Here is a 24,109-nt window from a genome sequence, read left to right as displayed (position 1 = left end):
TTGCTGTGCCGGAGGGGACGGGGGCTGTGAGAAATTCTCCATAGGGGAGACCGTGTCCTTGGCGTGATGAACTCAAAGGAGCCTTTAAACAGCCCTCGGCGCTTTGTTCTGCATTTTCTGCCCTTCTTTCCCTTCCCTCCCCCTTCCCCACCGTCCTTTTGTCATTTTTCATGCTGGATGTCATGTGCCGCGGGTCCCTCTTCCTGGCCCATGGGGACAGCCCATTGCAGAGGGCACTGCTGGGCAGCAGTGGGATGGGGGGCTCTGGGAGGTCCTTCCCCACCCCAAGCAGAAGGCAGGCTGCTGCCTGTCTGCTGGGGTGCTCGGCTGCTTTGGCCACCCCAGCGAGGGTCGCAGGGACACTGAGTCCCCCATGAAACCCCTGCAGTGCTGTGCCAGGGAGAGGAGCTTTGCTTCCTCTCTTCCTCGTGGGGAGCCCAAATACCTTCTTAATTTCATCTCATTATTCCCTGCCTAAATAATTCCTCTTCTTCCTGGGGGACCGTGTTTAAAACTTTGATCTCCTCTTGACGACTCGCAGTCCTAAGCACATCCTTTCTGCTTAAATGGATCAAATGCCTTTTTGACTCATGATTTATAGATCTTTCCACCAAGGAGTTCAGGGAGCCCTGATACAGCAGCCTCAAAAAAAATAAAAATAAAAAATCATCACCCCATGATGTCTCTGGCCTGAGCCTCAGCGCTCAGGGCTGACCCAGAGCCATTTGTGAAGGGCTGCCTAGCTTCTCATCAGCATTACTGCTGTTCTCATCCTCCCCCCCCCATCCCCTCTGCTCTGCTGACTGATGGCGTTGCCTGGGCTCGGGCCTGGCCGGGGAATTGCCATCCCCAGGTCAGGAGCGGGTGAATGTGCCCGAGGCTGATGGATGCCTTTCCCCAGGATGGGGTCACAGCTGGTGTGCTGCACAGCCCTGGCCCCCGTGTGCTCCCCATCTCCCAGGGGTACTGCTGACACAGAGCGCAGCTGGAGGGATGGAGAAGAGCGGTCACGTAAGTGTCAGTGTGCTGAGGATGATGGTGGAGGAAGCCTGGTGTGACTGCTGGATAAGCCGCAGAGCTTCTTGGTGGATCTGGGGGCTTTCTGAGGCAGGAGAATTGTCCTGGGCTGGGGTCCTGATGACACCTTGATACGGTGTGGGGACAGGTCCTTTCTATCCCAGCTCATTTGGCACCAGCTAATTGAGCTCCAAGGAGGTGGACGTGCCATCAGTGGGATGTGTGTCTGGTGCCAACCAGCTCCGCACGGCTCCAGTGAGGCTGGGCAGGGGCAGAGAGCCCAGCCAAACATTACTGTTATTACCCATACGTAAATACAGGCACTTAATGACCTTGGCATGGAGCATTTCCTGGGAATTAATGGCCAGTTGGCGTTAATGGTCCTTAGCAGCACCTCGGGCCAACGGCTCCTCCCAGCCCATCATTAATCCACAGGAAATGTCTCAGGCATCGATCCTCATTGCTTAATTAATAAACGCAACTCATCTCTACGGCTGAGATTTGGAGACACCGGCTGCTTCTTTCCCCACCACCTGGAAGGTGCCTTTTTCAAGCAGAGGTTTCTCCACGCCTGGCTTTATTTTGCCAGGCCTCTGTGGCTGTGTGCAGCATGGGCTGTGAAGGCACTGTGCTGTTAGGCAGCGAGAAGCCCAATGCTGGGATGCTGACGGTGTCTCCAGCTTTTATCAACAGTTGGCTTGTGCTACAGTATAAATCACGTTAATTCCTGAGGTACTTTTCTGTGGTGAGCCTGAAATTCCTATTTTGGTTTGCTGTCTTGCCTGGCGAACTAAATTATTTTCATAGCCCCTTAAGGGCATATTGTCAGCCCAGACTTACTGCCATTATACACCATATCTGAAGCATTAATATCTCTTCTAAATATAGTGTATTGACAAGGTATCTGCTATAGTGTAAATCCTTGGGACATTTGATCCAGATCATTAAAACCGAGTGAAGGAAGGGAGGAATAGATCAAGTTGCTTGCTGCTCTTAATTCAAACAAGCGATGAATTATTCATTCCACTATTAATTCTGTAGCCCTCCTGCTTTTTATTTATTTCTCCCCGTATTTATTTTTTCCCTCCTGGACAGACAGCTCCAGAGAGATGCTCGGGTGGTGGTGACAGCAGGATGGGGCGCAGGGCCGTGGGCTGCATGCTGGTTCTGGCCCTGTTCTGCACGGTGCTCAGGGTGGCCCCGAGTGGAGGTAAGGTTCTGTGCATAGCGGGGGTTGGGGATGGATCTGCAGCACTGGGTGTGCAGGTACGTGGGGTGGTGAGTCCTCGGTCACGCTTATTTTAGGTGGTAGGTAGGCATTGCCTTGTGGTTATAGCACTTTGTTGAAGGGTTTGTTAACTTCTGGAGTTCTACATACATATATACGTGCATACACACCAGTATATATGTGTGTGTTTGTATGTATGTATGTGCAGCTTGCTGTGTGTGACAAAACCCACATGTTATCTGTACAATGTGACCCTGGGCATGGGCCACAGTACTCCGTGGCATTGGGGTGGGACAGCTCAGCCAGTTGTTTCAGCCAACTGGCAATATCCTTCCCCAAAATGCAGAGCAGCCCAGGCACCCCATCTTTAGTGACCCACCCCTCCTGCAGGATTCCTCTAGGATATGAATTCCAGTAACACCAGGCTTTTAGCACAGTCCTGTATGGCTTGATTGCCTATCGCTGGTAATTAGCGAGGCGCAGAGATCCACCAGCGTTGCTGCTCGTGCACACATGCACACCAGATCTGCTCACAGTGCAGCACTGTGCACGTCCTCGACTTCCTCCCTTGCTGGGTCACCACGCTGACAAGCATAATGGACAGTAGTATGCAATAGCTGAGTATTGATTTGCACATACTTGACCCAGATTGATGGCAATGAGCATGCAGCCATGTTTGGGAACCAAGCACTTGTTCCCCATAGGCTACACAGAGCCTGCTCCCCTCCCACATGTGATGTCTGTGCCCGCTGTGCAGCGTATGCGCCCAGTCCTGGCTCCCTCCCTGCCTTATTTCATTATAACCATGTCTCAGTATAAAGGTTTCATTAGAAAATCAATTCCTACATGCACAACTCATTGTGAAGCATATTGAACCCTTCATCCCTATATCTCCTAGCCTCAATTCACCAATACCACCTTCGTACGCAGGGAATGTTTTGAGCAGATGTCAAAAAGCTGAAGGGATGGGCTGCCCATGGGCTAACCCTACATTTAACATCTGTCTTTAGAGCCTCTGTAATCGGGGAGCTGAGGAGCACCTCCTGTCCAGAGGCTCTGTGGGGCAGGATGCTGCAGCTGCCTCCTGGTGCAGGTCTCAGCGTAGGGCTGTCTTAGCCATGCTGCCTTACCTGCAGGTGCTGGATTTCCCCCCCCCCCCGCAGCTTTTGGGAAAAGGAAAGTATATTCCTGGCTGAAGACCAGCCAGGATGTAACCACTGCTCTCTTAAAACTTACTCTTTACTTTTTCCCAGCAAGAAATAGATACTGCCACTGAGCTGTAGGTGGACCAGTGGGATGAACTTATGGAAATGGTCAAGTGTGGGAGCCCACCATTCAGCAGGGCTGCAGGGGGGTGGAGGAGGAAGTTACACGGAGGGAAAAATGGCAGTGGGGAGGACACATGTACTGCAGGTCTCCCTAGACACCTTTTCTAGGTCTGGATGGTATTTTGGCAGCACTTGGTGTTAGGATGGAGCTGTGGTGGGTTGGAGCTGGTGCTGTGCCTCCCGTATAGTCCAGTCCCACTGCCCACCATCTTTTTAGGCGTGTCCTAGAAGGGATTCATCACATCTGCCTCCCACCCCTTTCCTTCATCAGGCATCAAATGTGGCGGGGTGCTCTCAGCACCCTCTGGCAACTTCTCCAGCCCCAATTTCCCGGGGCCGTACCCCTACGAGACGGAGTGCACCTGGCTGATCGTGGTGGCCGAGGGCTCCTCTGTCCTGCTCTCCTTCAGCCACTTTGAGCTGGAGTACCACGCTGCCTGCGCTTACGATTATCTCCAAGTCTACAATGGGGCATCCCGGGACCAGGGCAACCTTCTGGGCACCTTTTGTGGCCGCAGTGCCCCACCACCTTTTGCTTCTGCCTGGCACGTCATGGCTGTGGTCTTCAGCTCTGACCGGCATGTGGCCAAGCGTGGCTTTGCTGCCACCTACCACAAAGGTAATGGGGAAGGGGGTGGCCACGAGGGTGTCCATCTGTGCCCATCCATTCACTGACCTCGATGGCCGTACCTCCTTGCAGATGCATGTGGTGGGCAACTGACGGGGCTGTCTGGGGAGATCGCCAGCCCGCGGTACCCCGAGAGCTACCCCAATGACGCAGAGTGCCGCTGGAGCATCAGGGCGACTGATGGCCCCCTCACCCTGATCTTTGCTGACTTCCAAGTAGAGGGCGGCCAAGGCTGTGGCTTCGACTATGTGGCTCTTTTCGATGGCCCCACTGCTGCTGCCCCCCACCTGGGTCGCTACTGCGGTAGCACCCGCCCGCCCCGCATCATCTCCTCTACCCAACACCTCTTCATCCTCTTCAAATCAGACTTCAACATTGTGGGCAGGGGCTTCAAGGCCCGTTTCTATTCAGGTGCAAAGTTTGGGGGATGGTGGGAGGGGTGTGGAGATGGGGTGTTGCTCTCAGATGTAGGGTTTGGGTGGTTCGGTGCAGAGCCAGGAATTGGGTTCTGTAATCCTCATGGGTCCCTTCCAACTTGGGATGTTCTATGCCCGTGGCCTTGGCACCCTCAGATGCTGCTGTTCCCTAAAACTTTTGGGTGAACATTGGCCAGACACTAAGAGAGAGAGAGCAGATCAAGCTTTAGCAACAAAATGGATGAGCACTCATCAGCCAGGAGACTTCAGTTATCCTTTCCTACCCCCTCTCTGCTTTTTCCCTAAGCAGGTGAGTGCCAGGAAGTCTACACCACCATCAAGGGAAATTTCTCCAGTCCTCAGTACCCCAACTTCTACCCCAACAACCTCCAGTGTCAGTGGAGCATCCAGCTACCCCCAGGCTACCGGATCAAAGTCTTCTTCTTGGACCTGGAGCTGGAGGCTCGGAGCAGCCTGACCAGTGGCTGTGACTACGACCGCCTGGATGCCTTTGATGGTGGAGCTGAGAACGCCTCCCTGCTGGGGACATGGTGTGGGAGGGAGAGCCCAGTGCCTGTCATCTCCCGCAGCCATCAGTTGCTGCTGGTGCTCCACACAGACCGCAGCACGGCCAAGCGGGGCTTCTCCCTTGCCTATGTTGGAGGTAAGGCATCCACTCATCCCAGTGAGTGTAAGAACCATGGGATTTTTTGCTGAATCATAGAATTGTTTGAGTTGGAAGGGACCTTTAAAGGTCATCTAGTCCAACTCCCCTGCAGTGAATGGGAACAAAGGGATGAAAGTCCGAGGAGAGGTGGCCAGGCATTTGGGTACCCTCTCTTGCATCAAAACCACTTTCCCTAACTCAGCCATTTTGTGTTGGTGCCATCACACCTCAGTGCCACATTTGCTGTATTTCAAGATAATTACGTCTGAGCTGACCCATGTATTGGGCATAATTCATGCCTGCGCTCAGCATAGGATGAGCCTGGGGTCTATGGAATGCAGGAGCAGCTGCAGCATCTGTGTGCAGCCCAGCCCAGCACCCTGCCTGCAGAGCTGCTGGTATTGCAGCACTGGAGCTGCAGCAGCTGAGCTGGGTGCAGGAGCTTTAATCCCTCGGCAGCAGATTCATACGTCATAGGGAGAGCAGCAGAAGGGATTTTGGAGAATGTAGCAATGGCAGTGAGAGGGGATGGAGCTATATCCTAAGCCTTTACAGGCCGGGGGGGGGGGGGGGGGGTAAGGCTTGTACCAGGCCCCCAGTAGGCTATGTGTCATTCCCAGGACCACAGAAACATGAGAGAGAGGCATCTCAGTTTTCGTAAGTCTTCATTCCTGCAGATATTTTCCTTCTGTCTGGGCCCACGAGGTGACTTGGGCAGGATGTGTGTGATTTATGGACATTGGAATGACAGCCTCCATGCAAGGAGAGAGGATCCATTTTCTCCTCCTCTTCTTCATCTAATGCACTTTAGTTATTTGGTAAATCTTCTAATGGCTTTTATAATGCACTAAGTGTAGCAAACTGACACTGTTTTTTCATATTGATTTTATTGCATCTTACCAGTTTCGTAAGGCCGAGATTCAGAGAGAGTTGGAATAATTCAATAATTCATTACTGTCCAAGTGCTTGGTTTGAGCTCAGGGAGGATGAATTTCAAAGGAGAGGGGCATTTTTTCCTCCCTGATTCCTTCCTGCATCCATTGCTTTCTGCTCAAAGAGATAGGGTTTGTCCACTGCCCGGGAGCCCACAGTATGCAGACCCAGTGCAAGGCAGGGCTAAACCACTGCTGTATCAAACAGCTCTCTTTTTTCCCCCTGAAAACACAACTTGTCACATCAGTCCCCAAGCCGTGGCTGTGGCACGGTGCATAACAGCCATGAGGCCGGAGTCCCTGCTGTCCCCACCACCACCAGCTGTGTGTGTCATGGGGACAGCAAGCACGAAAGGTGGCAGTGGTGACAGCTCGCCCGTGTCTCCTTTTTGGTCCTGACAGTCGTACCCATGAATATCAGCTGCACGCGGACAGACTTCCACATCCAGATCCCCACGCAGGCCCTGGCCCAGCTGCAGAGGAACAAGGTGTACTTGGGGATGCCCTCCTGTGTGGCTCAAGTGGTCGGTTCACACTTCAGGATACACACCCGGTTTGACACATGTGGCACTGAGTCTCAGGTAAGGATTTGGCAAACCTTCCTGCAAAGCAAGCTGGGCAGTGGGCTGACCTCTCTTCCTACAGCTCTCTGAAAGGTGGTTATAGTGAGCTGGGGTCAGTCTCTTCTCCCAGCTAACTGCTAGTAAGGTGAGAGGTGATGGACGGCCTCAAGTTGCGCTGGGGGTGGGGTTCAGGTTGGATACAGGGAAAAAATTCTCAGCAAGAGCAGTGATGCACTGGCCCAGGCTGCCCAGGGAATGGTTGAGTCATCGTCCCTGGAGGTGTTCCAGAACTGATGTGGCACTGAGGGATATGGTTGATGGGGAGAGGTTGGGGTTGGACTGGGTGATCTTGGAGGTCTTTCTCAATCTTAATGATTCTCTGATTCCATGACATCATGTTGGTCACACCAGCTATGGGGAGGAGTTGCTGGCCTCTTTCCCATCCTCCCGTAGTTGCTGGGCTGCTTTGCTTTCAGCTGGATGCTCAGAGCTGTCTCCACAAGCCTGTGGAGATGAGCCCTGAGGAGCCTCAAGCCTTGTCTTGCAGAGACGAAACAACACATCCATCATCGTCAGCACGCTCTACATCGACTTCTCGGTGGGTGACCAGGAGGACATCCACCAGTACGAGGTGCAGTGTGAGCCCAAGAGGAAGGAAGCCTCCGTGTCCCTCATTGCTGGCCCTGACCCACACAGGCTGAGCCAGGCAGAAAATATGGTGGATGTGCAGCAGAGAGGGGTGGGAGCGATGGATGCCCACGAAACCAAGAGCCAGGACACCAGTGACATCGTCTTCATCAGCATCTGCATTTTGGCTGGGCTGCTTATGGTCATTGCTGTGGTTGGGCTTGTGCTGCTGTAGCAAACTTAGGTTGGAAACGTGGCCCCCAAAACCACCCTTGCCCAAGTTTAGTGCTAACACAGCTGCTGAAATGGAGATGGTGAAACAAAGCCTGAGCCCAACCTCCACCTCATCCCCACGCCTGAGATCTGGGTGGTAGGCAGCCATTTTCCTTCCCATCAGTTTTCCTCTGTCTCTCAATCTGTCCATTTGGCTCAGGAATGCACTTCTTATGCTCTGTAACTATTCCCACACCTGCTTCAATTTGTTTTCCCTCTGTTGCCTCTACTTTCGGGAAAGTAGCGCTGTTTGCTGATGGCTGGAAGTAATCCTGTCAACTGCTGAATTCCTGAACATAGCAATTACCCCCAAATATAGCAATATTTGTAACAAACCTTCTCCATGTTCCCCATCTGTACTGGTGTGGGTGCCGTGGATCCGTACTGCAGACATCAGCATCTCCCTTTGGTGTGTGGTGATGGGTACAACACATGTGGGTGCTTTTGGGTGGTGTTTCTAGATGCCCTTACACCATATCTCAGAGGATCATTAGGGCTGGAAAAGACCTTTGAGATCCAACCCACCCCACCATGCCCGCTGCCCATGTCCCTCAGTGCCACATCCCCATGGTTCTGGAACACCTCCCTGTCCATGGGATGCTGCAGGTCACCATGCAGTGCTTTCCAGGTGGACAAAAGTCCCTTGAAGCCACCTGGGTGCTGGGCTTTCTGCCACCCTCCTGGCCTCAGGCAACCTTTCCCATCAATGGGGTTCTGTGCATGCCGTGCTCACCGAGCTGTGAGGGTGATGGTGATGCTGGGGGTTTGCTCATCACTGCAACAAGTGATGCAGTGCAGTACATGAGCTATACAGAAGGGCTGGCAGGAGAAAGGAGAGGTGTAACTGGGGGCTGGAACTGTACTGCTCTTGCAAGTTAATTCTGATAAGAATGTTGTGTTCATCTCTTCACTGAGAGGGGTTGAGGCTCTGGCACTGCTGTCCAGAGAAATGTGCATGACCCCCCTGGGATGCCATATTCAGCACTGAGCTTATTCCATCAGTGGACTGAGTGCAGACCCCACTGCTTCAGTGACTCCTTCCGGCTGTTTTCTTCTCTCTCCAGCACATCCCGTGGCTGAAAGCAGTCTGCCTCAAGGATGAGGTGCTTGTTAGAGGAAATGCTCCTCAAAGGCGGGGCAGATGCAGGTGTTCCCAAACGGGACATGTTCAGGGTTTGTACACTGCGGCCCCAGCAAGGTCATGTCCCACTCAGAGGCCATGAAGCCTGGCTCTGAGCTGCTTTAACTCTTCTTTTTTTTCTCTCTCAAATAATGCCTGGAGTGAGGCAGCTCTGCTCCTCTAATCTGTGCTCCCTGCACATCCTGCAGCCCACTGCCACCCCTTTACCACCCTGCAGGTACCCGATGGAGCACAGCTGAGCAGGCAGCAGCCACCAGCCCCGCCAGCTGGGGAAGCATAATGGATCCAGCATATGGGCGATTAAAAATGCAAGGACAGCGTTTACGGGGAGCTGTTGTTTCCCAGCTTATTTTAAGCAGCCATCTCTCCCATTTCCCGGTCGTCGCAGCCCAGAGGACAGTGAGGTCATCCTCCCCGTGCTCCTGGGGTTTGGGTGTGCAGAGATGAAACAGGGCAGTTGGGGAACATGGGAAGCTGCTACGTTCAAAGGATGGCGTTGCCTTAAGGATCACTCCAAATCTGTGTTGCTCGCAGCCCTATCCAAGCATCTCCTGGGCCCTGGCTGTGGGAGGAGCTCTGTCCCAAAGCCAGCACTGTGGTGGGTTTGGGAGGTCTGGGCTTGAGGCATCCTCCTCCTCCTCCCTCCATTGATGTCACAGTGTGAAAATTTCAATATAGGCAAACCAGTGGCTGCACAAAAGCAATCCTGCTGTTTGGGCAGGCTGTGCTGCGGGAAGAGTGCCTGTCCATGATAGGGGCACCTTTTATAGGGAGATAACTGCTTGGTGTATAATAATATATAATTAGCAAGGATTATCCTGTAATCTAGTCTAATTGACAGGGACATAGATGTTGCCCAGCAAACTGCCAGAAGAAGAATTTAGAGCAGTGCTAATTGCAGTATAACCCTGGCATGCCCTTCCCCTGGTGACATCCCTCAGGATGCCTGAGCTCCTCTGTGCCTCAGTTTCCCCTGAATCCTGGTGCTGGGTGTTCAGGAGCCACCTGGCTGGGTCCTCACAGCTCCTTTTTGGTTCTGTAAGCCAAGCATTGGGTCTGCCACCCTGGCAGTACTGCAGAGGAAGGTTGGTGCAACACTGGGACTGTGATTCTGCATCCCCCAGGAGCAGTTGGGGCCCTGGGGGCTGTGAGAGGGCATCTGGGGCTGCTCCTTGTCTCAGCATCTCTTCTTCCAGGGCCTGCTCAGCAAAGCATTCAGATCACAGTGAGAGAGAGATCTAAAAGTTTGGGTTCTTTGTGGAGAAACCTTTGAAGAGCCTCTTAAAAGACGAGCAATGCCGAGGCACTGCACTCTCTTTTTCAGGAAGGAAGAGAAGGGTCTTGCCTGCTCCCTTCTTCTTTCGCCCCAGCAATTTGCAGCACTGTGAAGCTTTCCTTCACTGCTGCCTCCCAAACCTGTGGGTTTGCTCTTCAGAAGTCCTTAAACCATTCCCCTGTTGTCTGTGCTTCCCGCTGTGCTACAGCTTCCCAGCCCAGTCCTTGGGGAGCTTTCCCAATTCCCCTGCTCAGTGAATCTTCATCCCACGTGTCCCTGCAGCTTTAACATCACCCTGCAAGAGCTGGACCCAGAGCTATGCTTGGGTCCCTTAGAAAAATAGTTGTGAAAGTATTAGCCATAAAATAGACCAAATTTATATGAGTTTACTGCAGTAACTCTGCACTCCTGGAGTTAATTCCCAAAAGAGAAATACTCAGCATGTACTGAGAATGAGGCCAAAAAATATCTTCTCTGCAATGTGTGCTTCAAAGAGCTGAAAGGCATCCAAAATAGATGGAACAACAACTGCTTCTCCCTAAAGTGCATTCAGAAAAGAAAGGTGTCGGGGGCCAAGAGAGATGTAGATAAAGTCACCCAGAAGAGTTGGCCATGTAGAGCCCTGTTCATGTCTATGTGACCTTGTTTTCAAATTTTACAGCACTACTATGGACAGCATCTGGTAAGCATCCACATCTCTTTCCTCTATGTGGCAGGTACTGCCATTGCAGCTCTGGAAACAAAGCCTAAGACACTCATTGATCCCGAACTCCTTTTGTGACAGTCCAAGGTGGGTGAATTCAATTACAGCCTGAAGCTAAGTGGGAAATGGATCTGATTATTTGTAAAAAATTGAGGGTTTTCACATCTCTTGCTCCAAACTGGTCATCAAGTGTCAGGTATTTACTGATGTATTATCCTCAGCCACCACTCACATCTGCCAGTTTGTCTCCAGCACACCTACCCATGCTTTGGGTGCTGCAGTGTCCAAAGGAGTATTTAGCAGACCCAGTTACCGACACCCAGTCCTGTTTTAAGATGAAGATCTGAATACCAACTACTGCATCATTTTCACACCACGTTATTTGTTCTTAAGGGACTCCCCTGAGGTCAGCGTTGACCACGACTGATCAAAGCGCACCTCCTTACGGTGCATTACCCTCAGTTCCCATGCCTGTGAACAAGCAGGTTTCACTCATCCCAGCTCTTGACTCTTTCAACCCCGTTAACTCAGAAAATGGATTGTGACCAGCGCCTTGTACATGCACAGAGAACAGAGAGCACTTTATTCTACACCACTAGAAAAAGACTGTGCCTGTCACACAGCCTTAATAATAACACAGAGAGAACAAGATGACTTGTGTCACTAAAGAAACCAGAATATGAAAGGCAAGGTTTCCAAGTTTTAATAACTAGCAGCAATTCAAACAATAGTTTGTTACTTAAATCTATTTACACCATCATTCTGAAACATGCTCTTTACAGAGAAAAAAAGCCTGGATGTGGAATGTTTTCCTCACAACGTAACTGTATTTAAAAAATTCATTTCAAGGTGGGGTTTCTTTTTTAATGTTACACTAAGAATAAGCACCACATACATGAGGTAGGGAAGTCAGAACGAGCTGCTCATTAAGCAGAGGTATTAGATAGCACCTTTACCCTAGGGCATTTCGGTTGTCACCCCAGGGTTTCAGAAAATGCCCACCACTGCAGGATGACTGAGACTATGAAAGGATGGATAGAAAACAATCACAGAATGGCCTGGGTTGAACAAGACCACAATGATCATCTAGCTTCAACCCCCTGCTATGACCAGACTGCCCAGAGCCACATCCAGCCTGGCCTTGAATGCCTTCAGGAAGGGGGCATCCACAACAAAATCATCAAAACTCGTTTTCCATCCCACTGTGGATGCAGGGGAAATCACCTGGCTTGGCTAAACAGGGCTCAGCAGCAGCAGACTTGGCTGATTTAGGATCAATGAGGGTTTGCAGTTATCCGTTAGGAACCTCCTCCCATGAAACAATCACCCTGATTTTCCACTATTTCCCACCAGAGATGATCCTTTATGCCAGTCAGCTAATTACACCTGAAGATCCACATCAGAGATGGAGCTGAACTGAGGTATGACAAACTGAAAACAGAAAGAGGTCAGTGAGAGAGGGTGGCTTTAGACCAGGAAAATACACAGCAGAGCAGAAGAAACTTTTCGTGCAGCAACCCCACACAGATTTAAAGCACCACTTCCATCACTAGAAGTTCTTGTCCTCAGCCAAGTGAGTCACACTGTCAGCACTTCGGCAATCCCCTTGTGACAGAAAGGGTTCCCAGTTCCACAGAGACGCAGGCACATGAAGTTCTCGCTCGGCATCGAGCACGACACCTCACTTTTTATGGCTCTGTACAAACGCAGGGACGGTGAGCGTGCCAGCCTTGACTTCTGCTCGGATTTCAGGTTTGTGCTTTAATGAGAAGACAAGAGCTCGCACCATTCTGCGATACGGCGCGCTAATGAGACGTGAAGAGAGATGAAAAGCTTCTCGCTCAATATTTTCAGCCAGTGGGTGATCAATCTGAAAACAGCAAAGTATAAAATTAGATCTTTGCATTTAATAAGGAGACCAACTGATTGAAATTGGACTTTGGTGCTTTTCGGTGTTTCTTCATTAATCAGTGCAGATTCAAGGAAATCTACTTCTCATCACAAGTGCAACAGGAAGAACAATTTAATTCTATCCTAGCAATTAAGGAGCAAGGCAGCATGGTCACTAGCAGGGAACACATTCACACGTCCAGCTGGGTGGCAGTGCTTTGCCATCGCGACAGGAAACTAATCTGCAACTCGCTTTGGGTTCCAAGTGGAACCACAATTAGAAGCTATGATGTGCTCTGTGTGTTGTGCTGTCTCTGTGAAGCTCACTTTTTGATCCTGTTGATATAAGGCACCTCGGATGCTATTTTAAACTCAATTCCAATAGCGACTATAAGACATGCCAAACACTTGGCAACTCTGCTTGGTGCTATAAAGGGAGATGCAGGCTCTGTGTGTGTAAAAGGAGGTATAATTAAGAATGCAGAAAGGGATTTACTAAATGTTAATTACGTAGTTATTGCTTCAACATGTGCCAAAACCTGTAATTTAGAAGAGCTTAGGAAAAAAAAACAGCCTGCCCATCAAGAAATGGTTTTAATTTCACTTCTGCTTTTTGTGACAGGGAATCTCCCACGCTTCTCATACGGGAGATTCCAGTGTGTCAACCAGTACTCCTCCAAGTCCTTTGCCCACCACTTTCACTCTCTTTTTGCTACCCAAAACTAAATTATCCCTCTGCTGGAAAGCCCTGTTGTATCCATTCAGTCCCATTCTCCCCTTCCAATCAGCTTGCTTTCCACTTGCCCAACCTCTGTGCTTCCCTACCTCTAAAACTTGTCCATCCTACAGATACAAGCTCTACTTGTAGATGCAATGGCAGCTGCAAGCCACAAGGGTAGATTTCCTTGCCATACTTTCAGGTAAGTCCTCTTCAGAATTAGTTCTGCCTTGTCCTACCTTACCCAATACCCCCTGTTTGAGGGTGGCTTTGTAGCCTTCACGTCTCCTAGGCTCAGACTTGACCACCAGCCTTATTGCTGTGCTTGACCCAACAGCGAGCTCCTCACATCATCATCCCAAAGCACCCTCACACTAAATGACCTTTTTGCTCTGCCCCAGCCCAGATGGAAGGGAAGTTGGAGAGGTTGTTCTCATAGCCGGCAAACACATAGCTGTGAAATTCTTGAGTGCTTATCACTTTTCTTTCTGTTTAAAGGATAACTAATGAATAAATTAAAGGGATAATTATTACAGTGTTTCATAGACCAAGCAAGCTAGTTTTTCAGCCCCACAGCAAAACTCTGTTCATTTACTTAAAGACACCAGAGGGATCTAGTAATTATTGCCATTTTATATACTGTCAAACTTGCCTCTATGTTTTTGCAATAGATTTCAATTTACAAATGTTTAATTACTTAAATATGAAATGCCCAAAAGGTCCCAGTGTTGCTTTAACTGCTGGCAACTAATAGTCAAAACTTTATGTTCTGCTGACTTCCTCCTTCTCTTATCCAACCCAACCACAGTACATACACAGCTACTCTATTGGCTGGTGAGGTAAATGAGATCACATGTACAATGTACAATTAGCATGTTTACTTGTTTAATAACAGAAAAACTCCCACAAAACTACCTTTAACACAAAGCTACTGATAAACGGGGAGATACATCGCTGAAAACAGGAACTTTTGTCCCTACTTTGCAGCTAGGACTAGTTTTAGGGTAACTATGGCCAACTATGGCTTGTCTAACATGTTCCATGAACACTACCTCTAGATCCAGGGCTTCACAAAGCAGCTTCCGTGCGTTCTTTCTGAAAGCCTCAGTCTTGGGATCACTCTTGACTTCTATTGAAGGCCTATTTGAGTGGTGTTTGATAAAAGTTCTCCATTCCATGTAAACATCTTTGGCAAGGCTGGCCACATCATGATCGGAATGTTTGCGCATCCTGTTCACAGTGTGACCTGAAAAAAAGGCAACAAGTCACACAGTTTTGGTAGGTGGACAAAACATACATTGGTGCTCGGCAGCCAGACGCATCTTTAATTCAGGCAATGTCAGAGCATTGGCACAAACATACGTATAAAATTACTCAGAATGAAGCCTGAACTTTGCACTCCTGGACTCCTACAGGGATTTTGCTGGAGAAATTAGCAAGGAATGGAGCTAAACATGTGAAAACTATTTTCTCAAGGCGCCAAAGTGTGGAGACATACTGGGTCTAGTGAAAGCTTGTAAAATTGGCCTACAGCTGCCTTTTTTTTTTTTTTTTTTTTTTTTTTTTAAATTGGAAACCTTTTTAAGGAGGACGCAGTGCTCCCGCACTGCACACGGACCTGCTGAGCGAACAGATTCCTTTGGGAGCGCACCCAGCGCGCCGCTCCCCGCCCGGTAGAGCCATTGGCCACCAGGTGGCGCTGTGCGGCTTCTGCCACCCCGGCAGCCCGAGGCGCTCGGGCACGGGGAAGAAGCCCGGGCCGGGAGTGCGGTACCTATTTTTGTGGACAGTAACACTTCCTTGGAAGGTATTTTCTTCTTCAGTTCCCCCAAGGCTTCCAACAGGTTTTCTTTAGGCTGCCCGGGGAGTTCGAGCATCGCCTTCCAGCGTTTTATGTCTTCCACCACGACCACCCTCTGGAAAAAAGCCAATAGGAAATATTCTTATGAACGAGGCTTCCCCACAGCTAACGGGGCCGCTACCGACGCGCCGTAGGCTACGTGAACCGGCGCGCGCAGCACGGGGACTCGCCTTCAGGGACTCGAGCGTAGCCTGCCGGTAGGCGCGGGGTTCCGACCGGACCCGGCGGGGGCTCTGCGGTGAGCGGGCCCGGCGCACCACGAACCGCTCCATCCTCCTGCCGGAAGCCGCCGCCCCGCCCCGCCCTGCGCGCTGCGTAGTTCCCGCCGCCGGGTACGGCCGGTCGGGGCCGCCCGGCGGTACGGACTACAGCTCCCGGCAGGCATCGCGCGGAGGAGAGCCGCGATCTCGCGGGATCATCTCGCGAGAGGCTGCCGGCGGCCGGTCCCGTCAGAGGAGGAAGATGGCGGCGCGGCGGGCCGGCCTGCTCTGCCTGCCTGCGGTCCTGCTGCTGCTGTGGGCGGGAGGCCGCGCTCGGGCCGCAGGAGCGGTGCCCGCCAGCTCCTCCGAGGCCTTTGACTCCGTGTTGGGCAACACGGCTTCCTGCCACCGCGCCTGCCAGCTGACCTACTCCCTGCACACCTACCCCAAGGTACGGCTGAGCCCCGCCTCGCGGCTCGGCCCCGCGCCCCTCTCCTTCCTCCCGGGCAGCCTGACGTTGTCACCTCCTGAAGCACGGCGTGCGGTGCTTCGTACAGAGACGTGCCTCTTCTTGGAAATAGCTGGTTAGGCTGTGGCAAATACAGCATTCAAAGCGTTTTAGTGGTGGCGGTTCTGTGGGGCTAGGGGTTGCTCCTCCTTTCCTCCTATAACCGAAGAGGCAGCTGTTATTTGAGTTGGGACGCTCTGCGTTTTGGGGACTAACGCTGTGCTGTGTTCATAGCCAAGGGCTATGGGCCAGGACACAGCATGATGCTCGAATTGTGGAGGATGAAGCATCAAAGATGGCAAGCGAGTGGCCTGACAGAGCTGCCAGTGATGTTTGGATTCACTTGCATAGAAAACGTCCATCTCAGGGTAGTCAAATAATAACAGGGATGTAATTACATATTCAGGAGTTCACTGTTGGTTCAAAGGTTTGCACAGCTCAGAATTGGAATGTAACAGTTGCTGCCCAGATGTGGATGCCCCGTCCCTGGAGGTGTTCAAGGCCAGGTTGGATGGGGCCCTGGGCAGTCTGGTCTAGTATTAAATGGGGAGGTTGGTGGCCCTGTATGTGGCAGGGGGGTTGGAGATTCGTGATGCTTGAGGTTCCTTCCAAACCGGGCCATTCTGTGATTCTGTGTGATTCTGTTTTTTTTTTTTTTTTTCTTTCACTGGCAACGTATTTCACTGCTAACTGCAGCTGTATAGCAGCTTGAACTCTGAATGATGGGAGTTCTCTTGTCCCTGAGATTGCCAGGGCAGCAGGTAAATGGAAGGAAGTGGTGCTAATATTAGGTAATAGGGCTTTGTCTGCTTTCATATGAAATTAAAATTGGTGTTTGCGGTGCAGCACCTGATTCTGGTATCTCTATAGGGAAGTAATGGGGAGCTGTGTGGAACACAGGTAGAATTAGATCTGTACGTGTGATGTGTTTTGGTGTGATGATAGTGAGGAGAAAGACCTAAATCTGAGAAATTGAGGCTAAACGTTCTCCTGAAATAGTTCCATACTGTGCTGGCACTTCAGGTAAAGCTGATGCTTTAATCTGCCTGTGAGCTCGTTGTTTTGTGTTGCTGGGAATGCTGAATAATACAACCACCTCTTCTGTCACAGTTTGTTTGGTTTCTCACAAAAGCACCAAGTTGAATGGAAGGAAATTGTTTTAGTTATCATTGGAGATTGATAAAATTGATTTTTATTAAGGCTTCTGTGGAAGGCTGCCACAGAAATCTGTTTGCTACAGCCAGTTCGGTGTGGATATTAACAGACAGAATGTATTTTCTGTAACAGCATAACTGTTTTTTTGCCATTCTGTCTGTGTTAAGTGTTGAGTTTTATCTGTGTTTTCAGCTTAGCTGCTTTTAAAGCACGTGAACTTGTCACTGTCAAACAATGACAGTGCACTTACAGTACATTGTACAGTAAGGCGTGGTGTGTTTGTTTTTGGTGCAGTTAATTTAGAGTCTGTTTTCCCCCTGTGAAGAAAGTGGCTGCAATCACATTGGTGGCCACGTAGTTACCAGGCTTGGTGGATCTGATTCACTTAAAGGAGGCTGGCTGTAACTCTGCAACGTGGAGACCACCGTATGTGGAAAGTACACCTCCACCCTCTGTGCTGTGGTCAGAAGAAATTCTGGGTTAGAGGTGTACTGTGTATAATCTGTGTTGTAGTAGCACTGAGAAAGCACCATTCTGCAGTGATATAAAAATGTGGTTTTGTGGAACTAGTTTGGCAGGTAAACAATTGACCGTGGTATTGCTAAAGAAATTAATCAGAAGTTAATCATTTATTTTGGTGATTCTGCTGGAGTTCTAATTATAGACTGGTGGATACGTTGTAACACAGTGTAAAAAAAACAAACAAAAACACAACAACAAAGTCTGGTTTGATCTTCACTCATTGGGTTCTGTTAAACTTCTGAAGTGGATGACTGTGTATTCGTTCTGTGGTTAAATGTCAATAAATCTTTTACAATGTTATCTCTTATTTTTAAAGCCTGTGCTTCTTCAGAAATGCAGTATGGCTTTGCTGTGACTTGTAGGAACAGAATTGCTAAATGGAATTTGCTGTTCCAGGTCTGGCTTACCCCAAGTCTGAGAGCTCTGTCTGAAATGGATCAGGCTGCATCACAGTTACAGAACTGTAGCTGTGTTTTATTCAGATGATCCAGACTGTCGTATTTCTCTGACTTCTAGGTCTGGTAAAGGGAAGGATTATGGTGCTCTACTGGGTGCCTTTCTGTGGCACTTCTGGAAAAAAAAGTTGTTGTGGGATTTTGGCGGTTTCTTTTTTTTTTTTGGTCTATTTATTTTTGAATGGAGGAATGAATGTAAGTCTTCTCTTGTGCCTTCCCAGGAAGAGGAACTGTATGCGTGCCAGCGAGGCTGCAGACTGTTTTCCATTTGTCAGTTTGTGGATGATGGCATCGATCTGAATCGAACCAAACTGGAATGTGATTCTGGTAAGAATTCAGAACTCCTTTAGCATCCCCTAACGTGGAGATGCATGCAGGGAACAGCAGCAGCATCTGAAGGATGTTGTTAAAATGGTGGGATTATTTCAATTGCTTCCATGCAACTTCAGGCTCGTTTATAGAAGTGAATTTTTCAGATGAAGAACAAGTATCACAATGTATGTCTGCCTTTGTAACTTGTGGTCTAGGCTAAACTCTCAATACAGCAATAATTACATTTTGTTTGAAATAGGGATCTAAATGCTTACGACTAACTGTCTCAGATCTGTGTTAGAGTGATAATCTCATAGTGAAGGTGAAATATATACATAGCCAATTAACACAGTTTCTGCAGTCGTACAGAACTTCTATGTAATAATACTGAGGTGGCTGCTTAACAGTTTTGTTCAGAGATGAAGTGGGACGTAAGGAGCCAAAGCTGGAAAATCAGCAGAGTAGTTCCCTGCTGTTTCTGAAATATAATGAGGACAACATCAGCTCTCAGAGGAGGCTTTTGTCTTCTCAGTAATTCATAAAAACAAGAGGGCTAGTGGTTAGCTTAGGGAGCTGCTGGAAGACACACAAGGAGAAAGCCTGAAATGCAAAGATGTTGAAGTGATACAAAGCCGTACTAGAAATGGGCTAGTGCTCTAGTCTGTCATACACCGTGTATCGCTGTGATACATGTCAGTCTAGTTGTCGAACCATACAAGAAAGAGTGCCATAAAAAGGGTGATGTAGCAGTAAGGCACACACACTTAGAGGTAATTGAACAGTTGCTTACTTTCTGATTTAACTCTCCTTTCTGAGGCTGTTGTCTTTTGCTGACTTATGTTCTGTAATCTGTTGCACTGGTTGGTACCCTGACTAGTTACTCAGGCAGGATGTACCTTGGCTGACCTGCTGAATTCTATCTTCTGATGTCTCTGCATGTCTACTAACACTAGCTTGGTGGCACTTTTGCTGTAGAATTGCTGTTCAGGTGCCGTGAGCCAAATGCTCAAATGTTTAGCTGCTGATGCTGTGTGAATTGCCAGCTTTCCAGCCTCTCTGATGGTGCATTTATTCCTGTAGGAAAACTGGGAGAGCTGCTGCGCTCCGTGTTGCTGCTTAAGTGGAGGCTTTAGGTCGAGTAGAGCTGTAACATCATCCAGCTTAGCTTTCGTGTTTTGGGAAAGAGCTATGCCCATATATTGTCCACCTGAATTCTCCATTTATAAATGTGAATAATTTAGATTTCTTGGTCTTCATGGTTTCTAGTGAACAATTAATAGAAGATACATGTAAAGAAAGAGTTGGCTTCATTTAATTTTTGTTGAAAATTAAATCATCGATACTTTCAACACAGTTACTGTACTTACTGTGCTAGCAGGAAAATGTTCCTTAGGTTTTCCTAAGGAATACCATGATTTCTACTGTTACCTCTGAGAGGTTTAGTAGATTTGTGGCCTCTCTATTTGTTTAGAATTCCAGCTTCGTTCTGTAGGATAAAGTAGTTAAAATGTTTTACATGATCTGTAGAGGAAAAAATATAGTGGCAGTAGGAGAATCAATGCAAACTTGCAGCCTTGAGTTTGCCCAGACTAACGTTTCTGACCGGTTGCTCTGACAGCATTCAGATTTAAAATATGTGATTTGTGTGAGCTCCAGTTCCTTAACCTTCATTAGACCTGGCACCAAATGCTAACCTTGGAATGATATTCATATCTTTCCCTACAAATGGGATTGTCAATCTTTTAACTGCTGCTTTGTTTCTGATCCAACTTATGTTGAAAATGTTTTCTTAACTAAAATGCAGAATTTATCTTCTCGTTTTGGGAACTTTTCTTGCAGCCTGTAATGAGGCATACTCCCAGTCTGATGAACAATATGCTTGCCATCTTGGATGCCAGAACCAATTGCCATTTGCTGAGTTAAGACAAGAGCAAGTGAGTACATGACATGTTTTTCAAATACCACCTACTTGTTTTCTGTTCAGCATGTCTTCTCTTTTTTAAAATTCTTCAAATGAAATCTTTTTAAGAACTGAAATATAGACGTGAGGAAATGAGTGAGCATGAACATAAGTTCTACCCTCTTCATATGTAAACAAATTGAAAACCAGTTAATGTTGTATTTGCAGTTAATGTCCCTGATGCCAAGAATTCATCTCCTCTTTCCTCTGACACTGGTGAGATCCTTCTGGAGTGACATGATGGATTCAGCTCAGAGCTTCATAACATCCTCGTGGACTTTCTACCTTCAAGCAGATGATGGCAAAATTGTCATATTCCAGGTGCCTGCCTTTTTGTTGAGGTGTCCTGGGTGCTAAATATTTATCTATGCTCCTTCCAGTCTCAGAAAATGGTCATGGGTCGCTGTCAGAAGCGTTGAGTTTTTGGTAGCATTTTGCTGCACTTAGTGCCATTACAGGGGTAATAAATGAATAAAATTATGTGAATGGAGCATGTCTTATGATCAGCTTCCCTATTGATTCTGAAAATGTGGACGATCAAGATTAGTGGAAGCTTGCTAACAGGATCTCTTAATCCTTGTTTTGTTTTAGTCGAGGCCAGAAGTGCAGTATGTTCCACAGCTTGATCAGGAGTCTGAAGGTACAAGAGGATCCTTGTCCCTGAGTAAAACAGCTTGTAAGTTTTTCTTTCTGGCTTGGAGGAGCAAATGCAAATGTTGCATATCATGCAAGGAAAAACAAACAAACAAAAAAACAACAGATCCAAAAGTTGCATGTGATATATGAAAGGAAATTTTTAGAAAGCTGAAGTGTAATTGTTTGCTATGGGTATTAGCAAGGTCTGTGGTGGTAGCAAGCTCTCCTGGAAATAGAAGCATAGAAGCATGCAAGCTAGGGCCACTGTGAAAGATTCTTTTCATGCTTTCTGTGGACAAACTGGATAAAGTTTGGGTCTTCTACCTTTATTGCTTTTCTGACAGCTATTTCTGCTATTCTCTTTCAGCAGACCCACAGCCAGGAAGCTCGCAGACCTACCGAGGACTATTTGAAGAGCAAGGGAATGACAGCTTTTTCAAGTGTCTTTCCATGTATGTATGTCAGTACCTGGTACAGGGCATGGTGATGTTTCCTACATGTGTGGTGGCACTGTTGTAAGGAATCAGTCTTACGAGTCCTTTAGGTTCAGATTGAAAAGCAGCTGAATTTTTGTATCTGACCATTTGTTATTGCTACATTCCATGCTTGCCCCAAGTTATCTCTGGGCTATCCTGCCAACTTTCATTCTCTTTCCCCTTTTAGTTAACTATAATACTGATAATTTCCTACATTTATTTTTTTTACGTGGAACATAATGTTGATAACTTTATACACATTTTTTGAGTATATTCAGCAGACTGTTCCATCAGTTCTGTGTTTTGCCTGTTCTTTAGCTCTGGATATGTTTCAGGACAAAACATTTTTATTTTCAAATGCAAAAGACAATGTTGTGTCTCATGTCTAGTCTGGAAATGCCCAGTATATATTAAAGCTTTGCTGAATATCAGCATCTCAGTTCTTTCTTCTCTCAGTCACTGATGACTGTTTACTTGAAAGCTTAGATGTGAGGTATCAGTGAGCTGCACTTTAAGTGCATAATAAAAATCTGTTCTTATGATCTTAAGTGGGAGGAAGTTCAGGGCCCCAAACCAGGATCCGGCAAGTCTTTTAGTGTCTTTCAAGTTAGATACTAAGTGTTAGATGCTATATTGTACACCCAGGTGTCAGAATTAGGCTGTGCAGCTGGGGGAGAGGCTAGTGAATGAGCCTGAAATACAGTCAAAATCGGGCACAACCTTTTATAGACCCATTATTTTGTATTCTGGTATATGAAATCTAGTAACATTCTTTTCATTTCAGAAATTCCAGTTGGATTTTAACTACTACCCTTGTCCTGTCAGTGTTGGTGCTGCTCTGGATTTGTTGTGCAACCGTAGCTACAGCTGTAGAGCAGTATGTTCCATCTGAGGTAACTCTATTATGTTACTTTTATTATGTTACTTTCTACAGAATAATAAACATCATGAGGGGTCAATTAGAAAGAATTTTTTACTTTGCAGATGTGGTTAGCAAACAGTAGTTGTTTGAATGATTTTCTAGCTGAACGTCTGTCTGTCCCTGTGGCTGATAGGTGCTCTGAGCCTTGCTCAGTAAGCACAGATGCTGCCCTTCTGGCTTACAGCCCTGCCTTCTTAGCAACTTGTGGGTTACTCTTCACAAATGGAGGTTGCTTCTGGTTTCTCTGGTGGTAAAGCTATCATGAGAATTGGATGGGGCAGGTGGAAAGTAGTATGGATTTAATTCAGGAGTATCAATAATGAGAACAGAAGTGACAGCATGTTGTTGGTGACTGCAGAAAGTCTGTATGAAAGGGAACCAACTGAACTAGTATTCCTACAGCCCAAAGAGAGCAAGACTTGCAGTGTTTGCAAGCTAAAGAGTTTGGTATGCAAGCACTACATCTACTGTTTTTTCCCTCTGGCAGATCAAATGCATTTATTTAGATTTAAATCTAGTCTCAGCCATGAATTTCAGATGTTGCAGAAAGTGTGAGTTATTGAAGAGCTGCAACCATGAAAGAGGATAGTTGTATAACAAAATGCAATTTATTCATATATGAAGAGTCTTTATCTTAAAGTAGTTCATTTAAATATTTCAGAAGCTGAGCATCTATGGAGATCTGGAATACATGAATGAACAAAAACTGAACAGATATCCATCCTCTGCACTTGTTGTGGTTAGATGCAAGACTGAGGAACATGAAGAAGCAGGACCTCTTCCTACAAAAGTTAATCTGGCTCAATCAGCAATTTAAATAAGCCTCCATTGGATTGAATAGACTAATTCTAACAGTGCTAGCAACTCCTGATTGTTTGTGATGGTTCTTCAGATAAGAAGCTTAGCAGCAAGTCTTTAAATGCAGATAAAATTACAGAATCAACAGATGTCATGGGTTGTTTTTTTCCCCTCTAGTAGTGAAGATTCAGACACCTTGAATTTGTTTCCAGACATAATCACTTTTCACTGGTGTTTGCTGTGTCTTTTTGCTTACAGAAGCTGTAAGCATGCTTTCCATATTTCTGCCATGACACTTTCAAACTTATTTGTGTATTCTAGGATATACTGTGTACATTCAAGAGTTAGCTCTGTAAAGATATAAGAAATTTTAAGTAGGCAGGAGATGCCTTTTTAGTGTTGCACTTTCTGTTGTAGTTAAGAGAAAATATTATAAAATTACCTGCTGTTCTTTTTTGGGGGGATGGGGGAGTACTTGTTAATGTTCATGCACAAACAACTCTTTCTCCAAGAACAGAAGTCTATTTTTTCTACCATGTGGCAATATCCAGGATGGAAAGCATTTGTGAAGTACTGTAGGCTAGAATTCAGTTTGTGGAAGGTGGAAAATGTGTTAAAAACATGTGGACGTATGCTTTCACATACAGAACATTATATGGTTAATTAATTTGTCAGACTATAGCCTTTACATCTCAAATTGCTTGTAAAGTTAGAGCCTGTGTTTTCTGAAGGAATTCTACTTTCTGTTCTTGATTAACTATTCTAGTCTTGTAACTTCATTTACAGAAACATTTCCTGAGAAATGAGAACAGATGAATAAAAATGACTGTATAGAAGTTTCTGACTGTACAGCTTTTTGCTATGGTTCATTATTGTTTTACTCCATCTGAAAGCATT

The 24,109-nt window shown here is 47.4% G+C and overlaps 3 protein-coding genes across 4 annotated transcripts; 2 read left to right on the top strand and 1 right to left on the bottom strand.

The window, feature by feature from the left end:
• Positions 1-993: 993 nt before the first annotated feature.
• CDCP2 (CUB domain containing protein 2) lies at positions 994-8,014 on the top strand. Its single transcript, XM_031554908.2, has 6 exons — positions 994-1,011; positions 3,802-4,192; positions 4,274-4,612; positions 4,928-5,281; positions 6,619-6,797; positions 7,327-8,014. Exons 1-6 carry the CDS (start codon positions 994-996, stop codon positions 7,639-7,641), a joined length of 1,596 nt encoding a protein of 531 aa, XP_031410768.2. The 3' UTR covers positions 7,642-8,014.
• Positions 8,015-11,479: 3,465 nt separating this feature from the next.
• TCEANC2 (transcription elongation factor A N-terminal and central domain containing 2) lies at positions 11,480-15,593 on the bottom strand. Its single transcript, XM_010716295.3, has 4 exons — positions 15,439-15,593; positions 15,182-15,323; positions 14,460-14,653; positions 11,480-12,669 (listed from the first exon to the last, which is right to left on the bottom strand). The coding sequence occupies exons 1-4, from the start codon at positions 15,538-15,540 to the stop codon at positions 12,481-12,483; spliced, it is 627 nt and encodes a 208-aa protein (XP_010714597.2). The 5' UTR covers positions 15,541-15,593; the 3' UTR covers positions 11,480-12,480.
• An 82-nt stretch (positions 15,594-15,675) lies between these two features.
• On the top strand, positions 15,676-24,048 carry TMEM59 (transmembrane protein 59). Of its 2 annotated transcripts, none has more exons than XM_085231394.1 (8): positions 15,676-15,919; positions 18,330-18,435; positions 20,260-20,354; positions 20,549-20,701; positions 20,972-21,056; positions 21,387-21,468; positions 22,277-22,385; positions 23,076-24,048. In XM_085231394.1, exons 1-8 carry the CDS (start codon positions 15,731-15,733, stop codon positions 23,229-23,231), a joined length of 975 nt encoding a protein of 324 aa, XP_085087520.1. In that variant the 5' UTR covers positions 15,676-15,730; the 3' UTR covers positions 23,232-24,048. The 2 variants fall into 2 exon arrangements, with proteins under 2 accessions (XP_085087520.1, XP_010714600.2); XM_010716298.4 differs by having other exon boundaries at positions 15,677-15,919; positions 21,384-21,468.
• Positions 24,049-24,109: the final 61 nt, after the last annotated feature.

The sequence above is a fragment of the Meleagris gallopavo genome, chromosome 10 (assembly GCF_905368555.1).
Source record: "Meleagris gallopavo chromosome 10, MGAL_WU_HG_1.1, whole genome shotgun sequence".
NCBI lineage: Eukaryota > Metazoa > Chordata > Aves > Galliformes > Phasianidae > Meleagris > Meleagris gallopavo.
The sequence above is the reverse complement of the archived record's forward strand: the minus strand, read 5'-3'. Positions and strand labels throughout refer to the sequence as shown.

What these genes read in the sequence shown, in the direction of transcription:
- CDCP2 (XM_031554908.2), top strand. An exon ending in CTCCCTTGCCTATGTTGGAG is followed by an intron (nt 5,282 to 6,618) that starts GTAAGGCATCCA and finishes TGGTCCTGACAG; the next exon opens with TCGTACCCATGAATATCAGC. An exon ending in CATGTGGCACTGAGTCTCAG is followed by an intron (nt 6,798 to 7,326) that starts GTAAGGATTTGG and finishes CTTGTCTTGCAG; the next exon opens with AGACGAAACAACACATCCAT.
- TCEANC2 (XM_010716295.3), bottom strand. Translation starts at nt 15,540, where the DNA reads ATGGAGCGGTTCGTGGTGCGCCGGGCCCGCTCACCGCAGAGCCCCCGC. An exon ending in CTACGCTCGAGTCCCTGAAG is followed by an intron (nt 15,324 to 15,438) that starts GCGAGTCCCCGT and finishes GCTTTTTTCCAG; the next exon opens with AGGGTGGTCGTGGTGGAAGA. An exon ending in GTTACTGTCCACAAAAATAG is followed by an intron (nt 14,654 to 15,181) that starts GTACCGCACTCC and finishes CCTTTTTTTCAG; the next exon opens with GTCACACTGTGAACAGGATG.
- TMEM59 (XM_010716298.4), top strand. Translation starts at nt 15,731, where the DNA reads ATGGCGGCGCGGCGGGCCGGCCTGCTCTGCCTGCCTGCGGTCCTGCTG. An exon ending in CTGAGTTAAGACAAGAGCAA is followed by an intron (nt 20,355 to 20,548) that starts GTGAGTACATGA and finishes TTGTATTTGCAG; the next exon opens with TTAATGTCCCTGATGCCAAG. An exon ending in TTTTTCAAGTGTCTTTCCAT is followed by an intron (nt 21,469 to 22,276) that starts GTATGTATGTCA and finishes TTTTCATTTCAG; the next exon opens with AAATTCCAGTTGGATTTTAA.